This window comes from Xenia sp. Carnegie-2017, unplaced genomic scaffold (assembly GCF_021976095.1).
Source record: "Xenia sp. Carnegie-2017 unplaced genomic scaffold, XeniaSp_v1 HiC_scaffold_23, whole genome shotgun sequence".
In the NCBI taxonomy this organism is placed as follows: domain Eukaryota; kingdom Metazoa; phylum Cnidaria; class Anthozoa; order Malacalcyonacea; family Xeniidae; genus Xenia; species Xenia sp. Carnegie-2017.
The window spans coordinates 8,494,623-8,510,723 of NW_025813486.1; the positions used below are offsets into that span (position 1 = coordinate 8,494,623).

At 34.0% G+C, this 16,101-nt stretch overlaps 2 protein-coding genes across 5 annotated transcripts in view; one reads left to right on the forward strand and one right to left on the reverse strand.

The window, feature by feature from the left end:
- Positions 1-16,101, reverse strand: part of LOC124449820 — a 67,316-nt gene that overhangs the window by 40,120 nt on the left and 11,095 nt on the right. For 2 of the 4 annotated variants that reach the window (XM_047000731.1, XM_047000728.1), the window contains exons 1-3: positions 9,683-9,810; positions 5,225-5,338; positions 4,973-5,060 (exon numbers count right to left, since the gene is read on the reverse strand). In XM_047000731.1, coding sequence (XP_046856687.1) covers positions 4,973-5,048 — 76 coding nt within the window. In that variant the 5' untranslated portion in view covers positions 5,049-5,060; positions 5,225-5,338; positions 9,683-9,810. Of the gene's footprint in view, positions 1-4,972; positions 5,061-5,224; positions 5,339-9,682; positions 9,811-16,101 lie in introns of those variants that run through there. The other 2 variants (XM_047000730.1, XM_047000729.1) reach the window with 2 other exon arrangements.
- Positions 6,548-7,111, forward strand: LOC124449040 (THAP domain-containing protein 5-like). The gene is made up of 2 exons (XM_046999983.1): positions 6,548-6,901; positions 7,001-7,111. Exons 1-2 carry the CDS (start codon positions 6,548-6,550, stop codon positions 7,109-7,111), a joined length of 465 nt encoding a protein of 154 aa, XP_046855939.1.

Genomic DNA, 16,101 nt, shown 5'->3' on the forward strand with positions numbered 1-16,101 from the left:
TATATATATATATTAATTGAAGCAAGAGGACAATTTTATTTCCTTACAACGGAATCAATACTTTAAATTATCTAAAACATGACAAATATAAGGAACATATAGTTAAGAGCATCTGGAAGTTAGATTCAATCATACAATATAAGAATTTTCCCAACACAATATGGCATTGGCATTAAATACAATTGCACAAGTTTGCAATTTCTCAATGAACATTTATTGATTGTTCGGATATGACTAAATTTGTCTGAATTCTAAAGCACCAAATCCAATGTCATACGAAATATCTTTTTAAGTGTAGCCCGTCCGTTGATAAATTTCACATTGTTCCTTCTTGTTTCTGATTTAAAGACGTTCGTTAAGCGCTTCTCCGCTTCCGTTCTTTACAAATAAATAAATACGAATAACCTTGACCACACGGCCACGGCACAGCATTTCTCATACAGGTCTCGATAGAATTGTACACATTGGTTGTACATGAAAAAGCATAAAAATATGTTGATTGTATGTTCCCATTTCAGCACGATGCTGAGGGTAGGTCTTGATTACCTTTATTAACCACTGCTTTGATTTGGTCGTCTCAGGATAAACATTTCAACTTTTCAAGTAATATCGCCAAGATTTTTGAGTTGTACATTGTTACCCTTATTTAGTGTAGCAAGTTTATCTTGCTGCCAACATGGCGGACATAGCGCATGCGCATTAAAATTTAGGACCGCATTTTTCGCTAAGTGGCCCTTCTGTTACGTTATCTCAGTGAACTCCATATATATATATATCTGGAATGATAACGACAATACATTTTATAGATATAAAATTGAAGCCAAAGTCCTAGTCTCTTGCGCGGTTTGTACGTCAGTTCGAGTCCTTCAAAGTCGAATATTCACGCGGTTTGTACGTCAGTTTCATTCCCCTGAGTGCCAAACATACACGGCCAATATAAATTTGAATACAAATGGCAAAAGCATAAACATATAAACAACATCACGACAAACAACACACGAGGCCAACTCCTCGCAAAAGGTTATTTTTTACAGCTGAAACTTTACTACAGTGAGTTCGTTTAACTTACAACTTGTAACGAGGAAAAGCCAACTGAAAATTACACTGTTTGCTAAAAACAGAATACAATAGAAAATATGACGAGAAAATATTCAAGCATAAATTTTTCTTTCGTCGGAAGGTAAACTTTCAAACGGTGTCAGACAGTGTTTGTCTTTTTTGTCATTTAAGTGGATTTAAAGATCTGTTTTTCCGAATAAAAAAGAAACTTGAATATCCAGTTTCATAAAAAATATTGAGTCTACAACTCGCATTTTTACTTTTTACAGAGCGATTGTATTTTTCATCGATTTTGATAGTGCTTGAAACTTGAAATACTAAATGGTTGTCATCTCGATATCAATAATTGAATATCCTGAAAGACTTTGATATGTTTTAAAGGAAAACCGCAGCGTAAGAGCAGATCGACTAAGTTCACCTCATCTTGCTTCTCGATTTATCACTTTGATTCACTTTCCGTGAACCTTTTCATTCCAAAAATTTCGTTATTTTTACGCTCTGATCAAGATCCGAACTCTACCATTACCAAGGGACAAATGATTTTAAAAAAATAAAATGAACACGCGAGAGACTAGAGCCTGACGTGTGATGACGAATGATGACAACAAATATTATTTTGGCTTCAATTTTTGGCTTCGGTTATCATTCCAGTTATTCAAATGTCGAGTTCACTGCGTTATCTATTCTGTGCTCAAACGTTTAACAACATCTAGTCGGGCTCATTTTCAAAAGCGTGACTTGAAATTTGAGCTTTCGAAATATACGATCGGAAATCGTGATAACTTTCATTACAATGGCTTCGGCTAATGAAATCGATATAATAAGTGAACTACAAAAGAAACCATTTTCTGTTCGACAATCAAACGAGCAAAATATACTCGTAAAGCAGCGGCCAATTCCAAATTTACAAGCGACTACAGGCAATAGAAGCTTTCAGGAAAATTGGTACTCGAAGAAAGATTGGCTTTGTGGTAGCTCAGAAAAAAATGCATTGTTCTGTTCGCCTTGTCTTTTGTTTTGCCCTGGATCGTCATCTTTATGGACGCAGACGGGATTCAAAAACATGAAGAATTTCCTATCCGATTGTAAGAAGCATGAGAAGACAAAATCGCACATGGGTGCTTACAAGACCTGGAAGACCTACGGTTTTCAGCCTCGTGTCGACTGTCTCATGTCACAAGCTAGACGTGAAGAGATTCAGCGTCATAACGAGGAGGTAAGACAAAACAGGGAAATGTTGAAAACCATAACATAAGCTGTTTTATACTTGTCTAGGCAAGAGCTTGCATTTAGGGGGCATGACGAATCTAGTGGCAGCATGAATAGAGGAAATTATAGAGAGCTACTTGAAAGTTTTGCCAAGATGGATTCTGTTTTTGAAATGTAATTACATGGCAGGCTTGCTGAAACCCATCTTGCTGGGGGAGGGCAGTTTACTGGAGTCTCTCCTGATATTCAGAATGATTTGATTGATTGTCTTGATAAGACAATAGAGGATGAGATTTTAAAGGAAATAGATTGCTGCATTTTCTTAAGTACACAGGTTGATGAGGCAACTGATAGTTCTACCAAAGAACAATTGAGTGTAATTGTTCGAATGGACAAAGGGGAAAGTGTCATTGAAAGACAGCTTGGGTTTGTTGATGTTAGTTGTGATGGGACTGCAACTGCTATATCATCAGAGGTTAAGGGTAAGTTAAGTCAATATAATAATGTGAAAGAGAAATTTATTGGACAGACTTATGATGGTGCATCTGTTATGTCTGGTCATCTCAATGGTGTTCAAGCTCAAGTTCAGCAGGATTATCCTTATGCTCAATTTGTTCACTGTGCTGCTCATAGACTAAATTTAGTATTATGCCAAGCTGCATCCTCCATTTCACCTGTTAAGATTTTCTTTGTTAATATTAGTGCTTTCTGCACCTTTACCAATTCCCCCAAAAGAAAAGCTTTACTATCATCCCATAGGCTTGAGTTTCCTACTCCTGGTGACACAAGATGGTATTATAGGGCTCATGTCATCAATGTCTTGCATTCTAACTATGAGAAACTGATAGACATATTTGAAAATCTTACTGATAATCCAATAGGTTGGGATGATGAAACGTTAAGTAAGGTTACTGGTTTACTTGGCTACCTTAATGGCTTCTTGTTTTGTTTCTTGGTATTTGTTTTCCAGAGAATTCTTGAGAAGTCATCATATTTTATTCTATCTTGCAAGACAAGGACAATGACTTTCATTATGGAGTGAGTAGGGTTGACAGATTCAAGGCCTTTGTTGCTTCTCCGAGAAATTATACAGAATATTGTCAGGTGTACGACCTGGCTGTTGAGAAAGTGGGACCACCAGTAACGACCAACGGCATAATTACAAACAAATGTATTTTGAAATTCTTGACACAATTGTGACTATGCTGACTGAGCGATTTCAGGATATGGAGCGTTTTAGATTTTTAGACTTTGTTAACCCTAGGGTGTTTAAGATGTGAAAAGGTGAAGTGCCCTCAGAAAAGATAAATCTTCTAAAGTAGGTTATGGTGATATGTTTGACATACCAATGCTAGTTAGCCAACTTTGTTTTATTTACAGAGATAAAGACTTTCACTGTGATTCGTGCGATGAACTACTGAAATATATTTTTCAGTTCCATCTTCAATCTAGTATTCTAGAAATTGTAAAACTGTTAAAGATAAATGGGGTTTTGTCAATTACAAGTGCTTCAGTTGAGAGGTGATTTTCTTGTTTGAAGAGGGTAAAAAATTATCTTAGAAATACTATGAGCCGATGACGTTTTAGTTCTCTTTGCAGGATTTACATTCACAACGACATACTGTCAGAAAAAGAAGACGCCAACACATTGCATGATGAGGTAGTAAAGAAGTCCATTGAAAAACCACATGAAAAACCACAAGACTTGCTTTCTTATACAAATAGGTATTCATATATGGCTGATAGCAAGCTGATGATGTCTTACGTCCATGGCATGTGAGAATTTTTCCGGGAACATTTTAATGCAGGCAATGATGATTGTCATTGCAGCACGACAATGAACGTCATCACAACTTTTGATAGTTGTTGATGACAAATCTTAGCCTTTTTCGGTTCTTTTGTCAAAGTTTCTTTACAAGATGTACATAGGTATCTATTTATGTATGTGGTGTTGAGAAAATAAATCACATATCTGCAACTATTTTTGAAATGTTTCTCTGCTTTACTATAAGATCCTTCGGCAAATTAAATTAACCAAAATGGTTCTATTACCTGCATAAATATCACGCATTAGCTTTCTAAGATAGCCGTTTCCGACGTTCTAGGGAGTCTAATTTCGGAAAATTTTCTCGCTCGGCGACAACCATGGCGGCGCCTCGTGAGCCCGACCAAATGTTTTTCGCTAGCTACGCCAGTGGAAACGAAATGTCTTTATAGTGTGGAATTATTGCTTCGATAACAAGCAAAAAATACAAATACTTTATTTCTCAAATCATGCATTTTTTAGTCCGAATGTTTAAAAGCCTATCGTTATATAGCCATGTCTATTTCTCATAAAAATGCAGAATATATGACTTCCTCGCACACAAGCGTAAAATATCAACAGTAAATGTTTACATGTTTATCTTTCTGTTGCTTTGTCATAAATCATCTCGAGAAAATAGGCAACAACGCATCAAAGCATAAAGGTTCCTCTTGTCCTCTTTTAGCGCATTTCCTTGGTATTCCTCTGTACACATCACTCACTGACACCTCCCTCTGTCCTCTACTTACATACTCTACTTTACCTTCACCTATGCATCGGTGTGTTGTGTTTTGTCATACCACTTAAACATTCGTCATTTTGCTTATGTTGAATAGTTTATAAGAGGTTTGCATTCAATTACTTATCATTTGTGAGTAACAAGGCATGAGTTTTACTTGCCGTCAATATTAGGGTTGCGACGCTCTTTCCTGGCTTCACTTGTTCTTTCATAAAGTCTTGCAGAGGACACTTCCATTGCATGCAAGATCTGTCGAATGAAAAAATGGTAAATAAAGCAATAATAAATATTAAATTATCACATGTCAAGCGTCATGAAAATTTTTGCGACTTATGCATGATAGTAAAAAGCTGTTTCACGTGAATCACATTCAATGATTTGTTATATAAAAATGAGCATGCACCACTCTTGACCTTCAAAATCAGGATTTTCACCGTCTCTAAAGTCTTTTTCGTCACTGTTTATCCCCAGTTTCAACTTGAGTTCTTTGAAGGGCATAAAGTCAGTAGATTTAGAGATGAGTTAAACTAAAACAATGAAATGCATAAGAGTTGCTCCGATTTCACCAATATACAATAAGATTTGAGAGTAAATGTGCATTTTGGACGAAAAGGATAGCAACAAAAATTAATGAATAATTATTTTGCTCATTTATCCAAACATATCTGATACGATTAGAGGCAAGCTGACCTGAAGTTAATCAAGAGTTCTGCTTATGAACTGTGTATAAAACCTTGTACGTATGATTTGAACGTATTAAAGTTAAAGTTAAAAAAAAAAATTTCCAACGTCTAAATTATTTTTATTTTAAAGCGAAAGATATAGTCGGTGCCATTGGTGTAAGTCCAGTTCAGAAATATAATGTCCTTGTTAAGTGTCAAAGAAGGAGGCATTTGATTTTACTATAAATGTATAAAATATTTTACATAATGTAATCAACATCTTAATATTCATCATAATGTGACAACAAATGATTTTTAACCATGGTGTCGATACACAAAAAATAGGCACGCAGTGCTTAAATGTGTACGGCCTTTCAAGTAAATCGCCACAAAATGAAGTAGTTTCACAACCTTAGTTCAAATAATAACGCATGTTTAATATTATTTAATATTAATTATTATCAAACATGTTTGAGATTTAAAAATGTGTTTTGTGCTCAATGTTTTACATCCCAATGATTTATTCATAAACTTCAAGATAAATGGATAAGAGATAAATGGGTCAGAAACCTATGCACGATTATGGCGCATACGATAACTTCGAAGAAGATGACTGAGAAGCAAGTGCAGTTTGTTAAATTCATTTAGTGTCCAAAAACTACATAAATCATTAAAAATACGTACACTATCAGTTATTAGTTTATAGTTAACAAATAGAACTAGTTATTTAGTCAAAAAGCACTAAAATTCGTTTACAAAAATTTCTTTGCGGACGTAAGGTAGGAAATGAAGTTTAACAAAAATTGTTAAAGTGCTCATCCCACAGTTTTTTTTAATTTTCTGATTGAGGTAAAAAGATCATTGTGAAAGTTATTTTACAATTTTCTGATTGATGGCTTCGTTTATGAGATAAATGCATTTCTTTTCCCAAAATGGGCAATAATAGAGAAAATTGCTGCGCGTTTAATTTGCTTGACGAGAGCCTGAATCGAGAAGTATGTGACGTAACATAAGGACAGGAAATTGTGATATTTGCTATAAATTCTACTTTATCTACTCCGGCTCTGCATCAAAATGCCAGATATATGTGCAGTTTTCGGCTGTTCAAACCGAGCAAATTCTGCGGAAGGAATTTCTCTTCACTGTATACCATTTTACGGTGATGAGCGTCCTGAAGCGAAGCGAAGACGTAAAATCTTGGTGAATTTTGTTGCAAGAAAACGCGCTCAATGGACACCGAATAAGTATTCGGCTGTTTGTTACGTTCATTTTACTGATGTGGATTACGAAAAATACAAAGTAGAAATCCCAGGGACGAAGAATTATACACCAAGACTCAAAAAAGATGATTTTGGAATAACCGCTCAACCAACAATATTTCTAAAAGATAATGAACCAAAAAATCCTACATCTAGAGAGAAACGACGGGTATGTAAAAAGATACCATCTGCAAATGAAAACTGATTTGTTAGTGATATACATGTTGCAATTATTTGTTGCTTCCTTAATGTTTCATTCTGTATATAGGTTAAAAAGATGGTAAAAGATTTGGTAAGCAAATCATGCTCTACTCAACTGATAATATCATCGAAGAAGAAATCTTCACTGAAACGATTGCAGAAGAACTCCCGATTTTAAACACTTTAACCTCCGCATCTAAATTGGCTGAAATCGATAAAATATAACCGGTACTTAAATTCAGTTCAGTGTCGTGAAGTGATAATATATTTTGAAGTACATGCATGCCTTTGCAGGTCCATCAAACAGTTGGCACGCAAATATTGCCTACTGATTGTGCTGGTTGTTACAATCTACAAATCTTTCGAAAGTGCAAAAAAAATTGTGAGATATGCACTTTAAAAATTTAGGCGAAGCGGGAGAAGTAAAACTTTTTTATTTTTCTTATACGCCTTCTTTACTAAATTGTGTTTTACTTGATAATTTTAAACCACTTACAAAGTTAAAGTGTAAGTTTGTTGAAATAGCTATATGTATAGTGCTAAAATCACGATTTTCGTGAAAACGAAGGCCCCAAAACTTGCTTATATAACAACAATTTTTGAAATCAGTGCCTCAATACGGATCTAGGATTTTTCAAACATCAATCATAAAACGTCGGAGGCGCTCCGCCCCTCGGGGGGTCCGAGGCATTCTCCCTGGGAAATTTTGAATTTCAAAGACTTGGAAATGCCATTTTCAGAGTTTTAGAGCAATACAAAATGAATTTTGTCGGCATCGTTTTTGCGTAACAACAACACATTTTGCTCACGTTTTTTTTTTCAAAAAAAACAACTGAAGTGAACAATACTTGAATGTTTTGCCATATATTTAGGCTCATTATCATGCCAAATATATGGCTCATTAGCATGTCTAGAAACATAAAATTTATTTTACAATAATGCTATTCCAAAAAAGATATTGTCTTTAAAAATTTCTACCAAGTTGTGAGACATAGACCACTCCAGAGACCCCTATTCAAACCTCTATGTAATGAGTTAAGTTAGAAATTTAGTACAACAATTTGGTACGACAGTTTAAAGATGTAGAAAACCTCAGACTTCAAACCATGCAAGTTTATTGTAACCCTTTACCCATCTCCACAAACAGTGCCAGCAGATTCACCTTTTGAGAAAAAACTCAAAATTTTTTTCTGCCAAAGATTAAGCAAAAATTATCAGAGTGAAAGTTTGCAATTAAGGACAGCTTAATGCTGTTAATATTTATTAGGCATTTTACTAGACTATTATCTTCTGTAAGTATATGCAAGGTGTGCTATATAGCAATCACTACTAGCATTGTATTTGCCAGTACAAACAGAATGTAACCAACATGTCTTTAATTATATAATTACATGAATGTTAAAATTGGCTTATGTGTCATGCTTACTGGTTATGATAAATATCTTTTCATATGATCAAAGCTCGTTTAAATGTAAATCTGAAATAATTTAGTTTAGAAATTATAATGATCATCAGAAAAATTACCAAGTGATCATGAAAAATAATTTGCTGTTATGCCAAATTTGAAGGTTTATCTGCATACATAGGAACACATTTTTACTTTGTAGAAAATGCTTTTCATACATCAATAGTCCTTTGGAATTTATGGCAAACGATCTGGTATGAGCCGTAGATCAACACACCTTGACGACTCTACATGAGGTGTTCAGTTAGAAAAGGGGACAATATGTGACATGAGACAACATTTCAGGTAGGTGAAATACTCAGGTTTAATACCATTTCAGTCAAATTGTCAAAATAAAAAGCTTTATGGATCAGATAAGAATTAAAAATCACAGGTTATAGTAAACAGCTTCTCATGTAATGAATGTTAGTTTTATCAAATCTTAAACAATGTGTGGTATAACTTTCCAATGATTGAACTGCTATCAACAGCAGAGCTATTACTAAATTGATTACTGACTGGTCTGCAAACCACATAACAATTAACTTAAGTGTTTTTTGTTCTACTATCTTTATAGTACAAAATCTAACTGAGATCAACTTAGGAATTTCACTATTGGCAAGTGCCTTAGTTGCCTACCCCTTAATCCGCCCCAGATTTCGATATTAAAAAAGTAAACAAAAATTGAGTTGGAAATTATCAATAAAAGTATGCTCGCATTGAGGTCATTTAAATAACAGAAATGTCCCAATTTGGCTTGTAAACAGATTAAATGGGACCCAAAAGTAGTTTATCATGATGATTAACTGTGCTTTGTTCAACAACTTAAAGTATTTAACATGTAAAATTTCGATCAATGAATCATCTTACAGAACTACATCGATATGGTCGCGCAAATTGCGATTGTATTTGTTAACATAAACGTCCACAGCAAGCGATTAAAACTATGTTGGAGAATATTAAGGCTTTCAGCTATCTTGTCGGGCAATTTGTCGTACAATTTCTAGGTATAACCAAAGTATGTGGTAATATATTTAATATTTGGGAATAAGCTAACACTTCCGGAATTCTTTAAATTTTAGGCGAGTCGCCGAAGCCAAACATTTATTACATTTATACTTTCTAGTCTGTAATAATACACCCAGATAAATTATAATACAATCAAATAAATCTGATTAAAATGCGACTTACATTGCAAACAATTTGTAGCAAACACTACACAGCGCTGTTGCTATAAATGTTTCAAAATAGTTCTGACCTTTTCCCTTGCTCTTTTCATGATAAAAACCATTTAAGTAAACTTACCCTAGTAAATGTTGTCAAAATTCATGTTTTGTAACTAAATCACAAAACTTGCACTTTCAAATTGACGACGAGAAGATCAACACAACGCTAATTCTATCCAGAGCTCTATAAATGTAAGAGTTGGGACCGCAGAGTTGGTGTATTATGAGTTCTGTGGTTGGGACACGTATTGTTCTCTGCATTCTGCATGATGATTGGGTAAACACGGTCACGTGGGTCTCTCGCCACCATTTTTGTTCCGAGAGCGCGATAGAAATCTATAGTTTACAAAGAGTTAAATTACAAAAAGTTCGGTTTTATGTTGTGCGTTTATTTTGCCAATGGAAGCAACGAAGGATATGAAACGTACGCCCTGGTGGCAAGCACAGTAGCGAAGTGGCTCTGTGCAATTAAGAGGAAAGACTTCAATCCCACTTACTCTACCAGATTGCATTCCAGTCACGTATGTCTAAGTATTCTTCATGGAATTTTGATTTTTTTATATATTTTTGTTAAATATTGGTGTATCTATGCGTACAATCCACGTAGAATGCATATAGACCTTTCAGCTTCTCAGGAATGCCATATGTATTTTGTTCTGTTGTTACATTTTGAAAATAAAATTGAATTTTGTTTAATTCAATGATTGATTACTTTTTTCAATTTTATTTGTACTAAATAAGTTATTACATGCATGTAAAGAATACAAGGTGATCCCCAAGGTGATCCTATATATATTCTCTATGTTAACTCTTTACTGCAGTTTGCACACATAGAATTTCATAATGAAGTACAGTGAGATAATTTCTATTGTGTCAGATGAAAGCAGGTGTTAGCTTACTTCTTCATTAAAAACTTTTTTGGTGATATTAAGATCAAGCATATCAATATCATAAAACAGGCATATGAACAATCTGAAAGATAAGAATGTCACAAGGGATGTGTGAGGTGGTACACAGGCAGTTTTATGGGAGTATGGTGTATCTTCCAAACTTGTTTCCAATGAAGTGCTAGGCGGGAAATGGATTCTCAATATAAATATTAGAGCCCAACAAATAATTTTAAACAAAGTCATACACAATTTGGTTTTATGAAATTTAATAAAAGAAAGATGTTTCGTCTTTACTCAAGACATTTTCAGACTAATTAGGAAGTTAAGAAGAATATAGATATATATAGAGCTATTTACATAGTTTGAGGTTTCAGATTACTGTGAATGTGTAGGTGTGATGTGATGTATTGTGAGATGTAAGTGTGATGTATTGTTAGGGTGAGGTGTTGAGACTAGAAAAGCTTAAGAGGGATGGAGCTGCCTTTTGGGTGTTAAGTGAAGGTTTTGTATGGGTTAGTATAGCGTTTTCTCTCCTTTAACTGGAAAACACTATACTAACCCATTAATGTCAAGTATTCTTTCTCATAGTAACTCCTTCACCACCCTGCTTTGCCCGACGATTTTAAAATCATCTCATCCTGCTCCGCTACACATTCAACCTCATGATCCATAAAAGCCTCCTCATCTCCAAACTAAAACCTTCATTTTACACCCTAGGCAGCTCCATCCCTCTTAGGCTTTTCTATTTTCAACACCTCACCCTAAAAACACATCACATAATACATCACATCACACCTACACATTCACAGTAATCTGATACCTCAAACTATATAAATAGCTCTATATATATCTATATTCTTGTTAACTTCCTAATTAGTCTGAAGATGTCTTGAGTAAAGACAAAACGTCACTCTTAATAAATTTCATAAAACCAAATTGTTTATAACTATGTTTAAAATTATTTGTTGGGCTCTAATATTTATCTTGCAAACTTTTAAAAAAATGTGAACAGTTGTTGTTATCAAATTCATGCCCAATCTTGTGGTTAAAGTCTAATTCATGCCGGATGTTCCACTTTTGTTAAAGAATTGTTAACTCAAGAATAAGTTACTTGCCCCACAGATTATGTGGTTTGTGATGACAACCTACCCAGGGATGTTTGTTACAACGTGCAATGTACAAAGAGCTGGTAGATAATGATGCAATTCATGACCTGAAAGTAAAACAACACTTGGACTGTAAAGTAATAGAAATCCAGAGTGGATTTCAACAAATCATAAGAAACTTGAGTTTAGCCAAGAATCTATTTTCATGAAAAACATGAGCAACAATCCAATGTGTGAGTCAAGAGAAAATCACCAGTGAAGAAACATCGGCAACAGCTTGGTTTTGTAACTAAACTAGTTTTTGGTATAACTTGAGATCTACATCTACTGGTTTCATTCAACTGGTGAGTCATTACGTTCACAAAATAAAAATAATGCTGCCAAGTGAACCAAAATTCGCCCAAGGTCTGTCTTCAGGTCGTAGATTTAACATCCAGAACAAAAGGTCTTTCAATGCTTCATCCTTGATTTGATCTAAGCCAACAGGGTTTCCATTCAACATATTGTCCAGTATATGCCGTTTAGTTCCAAAAAGATGTTTACCTTTCGTGCCAACATAATAAGCCACCATTCCAGCATTCTAAAATGATAAACAATGTAAAAATGCAAAAAAGTAAATTTATTTGTACTTTGCAAATAGTCATATTCCTATACCGACCATTACATCAGACTCTTTCTTGTAACGTTCTTTATCAACTGTATCTTCATCTTCACAATAAGATTCAGGTGCAATCCAATACTCAGTTCCCCTGTTAGCCCTGCTTTCATATGTCCTCAAACCATTCTTAAACAGTCGACTAATCCCAAAATCTGCTATCAGAAACTTACCTTGAGAGTATCGGAGAACATTGGAAGGCTTTAAATCCCGATGAATAATAGGATTTGGACCGCTTATAAGATTAGCTAATCCTCTCTGAATTTGTTTGAGAATATCAAGAAGAGCTCTTCAAGGATCATGTGAAGTAAAATACTCCACAAACTTCTCCAACGATTCTTCACATAAATCTAATATCAAATAAACATATTCCATTCCAGTACCATCGTTGATACAACCATAGGCGGCCCAATAAATCACAAAATTGTATAAACAAACGAAAACTCGGCCCATTCCATTGTAACAGACCGTGCGCCGCAAATTTTGTATTAATTGACTATGTATATTTTATATATTTACCAAAGATAGGCAACTATCTTCGCAGTTACGAACACATACCTTCATATAAAGTAAAAATACCTAAAAAACAAACATGAATTCAAAATAATAATTATATCAATAAAAAATAGGATCATTTTTCTACATAAATTCATACTTAGCTTTTAAAAAAGACGATAATATGCCGAAAAATATTCGTGAACTTTTCAATTTGCTTGAAAAATTTTTCTGTTTCCATGCTGCATGCCTTGAAGTTGTGCATACGCCATTATTATCAAAACGACTCTCAACTGCAATTGGCTAATTTAATTTTTTAATTTTTTAAAAATTACAGCATTCAATTTTCTCATAAGTTATTTCCGGTTGCAGCTGTGTTGATATTTTCTCTTTTAAAATGATTTAGCACTGTTTTATGCCCAGCATTATTTCCATTAAGAAATCATGTAGTAGAAAAAAACTTTTTAACCTAAATCTCCAGGCGTCCAAAAAAGTTTCTGTTTTCTGCGACCGAAAAATTTGTTTTTTGAACGTGGAGTGTTGGAGACAAACCTTCTCTTATTGTGCGATAGGTGATGAATTACGGTGGGACCTGTATTCTATGCTTTTAATGACAGTACAACTCCTACGTTATTTTGATGGCTACACCAAAGCAGAAGTTAGAAGAAGCACCATTCCCATTTCTCTTTAGCTGTCAAATATAAACAGATTATATTTGTCAGTAAACAGGACAGATCCTTGCTGACTATTTTAACGACGATTCCTTGATACAGAAAATCTTTGGATGAAAACCCATCGTTCATCTACATGAGATATCCTGTCTTTTCGGCGTATGAACAGGTCTTCATCATATATTCTTTTTGATTATACCCATGTCAAAAAATAATTTCGTATGAGTTCTCGGTGTTTCAATATATTACTGACTTTTTATTTTTGCTACTAAAAATGACTGAAGTGCATTCATGAATTTTTCGAAATGCGAACAAAGAGCGTGCTCTGAAAAGAATTATGGAAGACTTTCACAAATTTAAAAAAATTGTTTTTTGAAAAGGCATTGGAAAAAGCATTTAATGTGCATTTAAAAATAAAGCACATACTTTCTTGGGAAAAGAAAAGTGGATCGTCATTTTGTCATTTAGAAATAATAGAATGCTTTTTCAAAATATAAAAGCATTTCCCATTTACTAGCTTATTACTTTTATGACTCAATCCCGGTGCTGTCTTAAGGTAATTGCAAAAGTGGCGTATTGTCTTAAAGTATGTATTTTGCCTAGTTTCTAAAAATTCTCTAAAATTTTTAACACACCAATGCATCATTGCGATTTTTCATTGGTTCTTGGTTCTTGGTATAAATAACCAAAATGAATCCTGAAAAGGGATAACGTTGGCATTTATATAATGAAGACATTTTAAAGAAGTCAATAATTTTTGTTTATCTTCTAACTGATACGAGTGACAGTTACTACTATACAAGGAAATAAAAGCCAACGGTAGCTGACACATCGATAATTCCGGGGGGTACTCATCTAATAAAGCTTTGTTGTATTGTTCATTTAAAATTAATTGTTTTCTGCGAAGTTTTGCAACATTCATTTATTAACACTCCCACTGCCGTGGCTAACGAAGCGCAAAATCTATCACTGGAGAGAAGTGGCTCGCAAAAATCTTTCTGAGCAAATGAAAGTGTGCCGTTTTAAGTTAACTGATACTTATTACTTAATAATTAACAATTATTTGATGAGTTGAGCACGTTAATAAAAATTTTTCTCATGATTCTTGAAATCGTGCAAAATCCGAATTCAGAAAAAGTTTCGTTATACATTTATAAAAGCAGAAGCTTTTATGCTATAAATACTGAAGCATTTTTTACGTGCTTCAACATCAAATAATTTTTGAGTATGCTTTCGTCTTTTTCCCGTAAATTTTCAATGAAAACACTGTTGACTGATGTTTGTAAAACTTTCCAAAAGTTTTTACTTCGTTAGTCTTAGTAAATCAAGAAAAAATAATTTAAAAAACAAGAGACAATATCAAGCAAGATTCCGCCAAAATAAGTTTTGTTTTGTCAGTTGTCACGTTAAAAATGACGTCAAATACAGATAATTTTCATTAGTTTGAAGGTGGAAATTCATTAGGAATTATTTGTAGGCTCTTAGCTAATCACAATAAAAGTTGAACCAACATTGCAAGATAAAAGAATATTTAAATGTATAACTGCGAATTTTATTCTCTGATTTTGTCAGTAAGTGAATAAGTTTACGAAATATTACCAATAGAATTCCAGTTTTTCAATATCACTAATGTAAACGTCTAACAGAAGATTGTTTGACATCTGAAGTATATTAAGAATAAAGATATTTCAACTCTCGTTTTAAACAAATAGGTATATTGAGTTTTTCAACATGATCATAAGAGATAACCGCTTTGACTACAAGTAAGCACAATGTTTGTAAGTCGTAGACAACAGGTAACTTCCAGAAAAAAAACGCGAGAATGAACAGTTTTAACTGAAGGAACTTGACACAAAGTACCAAAGAACGAGGTCAGACACTCAAATTTCGGACACTGTCGATCAGGTTCATCCACGCAATCCAACATGTAACAAATTTCACCAGAATTGGAGCCAATTATTAAACATTCACCCACCGAGGAAACGAAAGCGATATATGTTGAAACGCTTAATCAACAATATACAAAAAAATAAAATATATGTGCTTCTACATCTATAAATCAACAATGCCAATGTGCTTATATCACCTCTAAATAACTAACATAATTAAATACATCATCACCCAATCAACGACCTGTTAGTAAACTTTACGCGGGAAAGTTATCACTCGTTAACACTCCCACTTGATAACTCTTAACCGAAATAAAATAATGAAAAGTCATAAATCGTTAAACTATACTGGTCATGTTGTGGTGACTCCAGTCAAAGATCTCAATTTCTCAAAGTTAAATTTTGGTAATCCTTTAATTTCGTTAGAATATCGGCTTTCATTTCATCAGATGAGCAGTGAACAATACTGACTTCTTTCGACTGAACTCGTTCCCGGACAAAATGATGACAAATGTCAATATGCTTAGTACGATTGTGGTACTTAGCACTCTTTGCAATTTCAATGGTACTTGATTATCATCAAATATTGTAATTGGTGCTTCCATTCCAAATCCAATGTCCATAAGTAATCTTTGAATCCAAATTGCTTCCTGTGTGCTGTAACTTAATGCTACATATTCTGCTTCAGTTGTGCTCTTTGCAACTGTTCTTTGTTTTCGGCTTGACCAGCTGACTGTGCTATTACCAATTTGAAAAATGTAACCTGATGTTGATTTGTGTGTATTAATGTCT

Excerpts from the sequence above, each read along its gene's own strand:
- LOC124449040 (XM_046999983.1), top strand. The coding sequence starts at position 6,548 with ATGCCAGATATATGTGCAGTTTTCGGCTGTTCAAACCGAGCAAATTCT. Across the intron at positions 6,902-7,000 it reads CATCTAGAGAGAAACGACGG|GTTAAAAAGATGGTAAAAGA; the intron begins GTATGTAAAAAG and ends TTCTGTATATAG.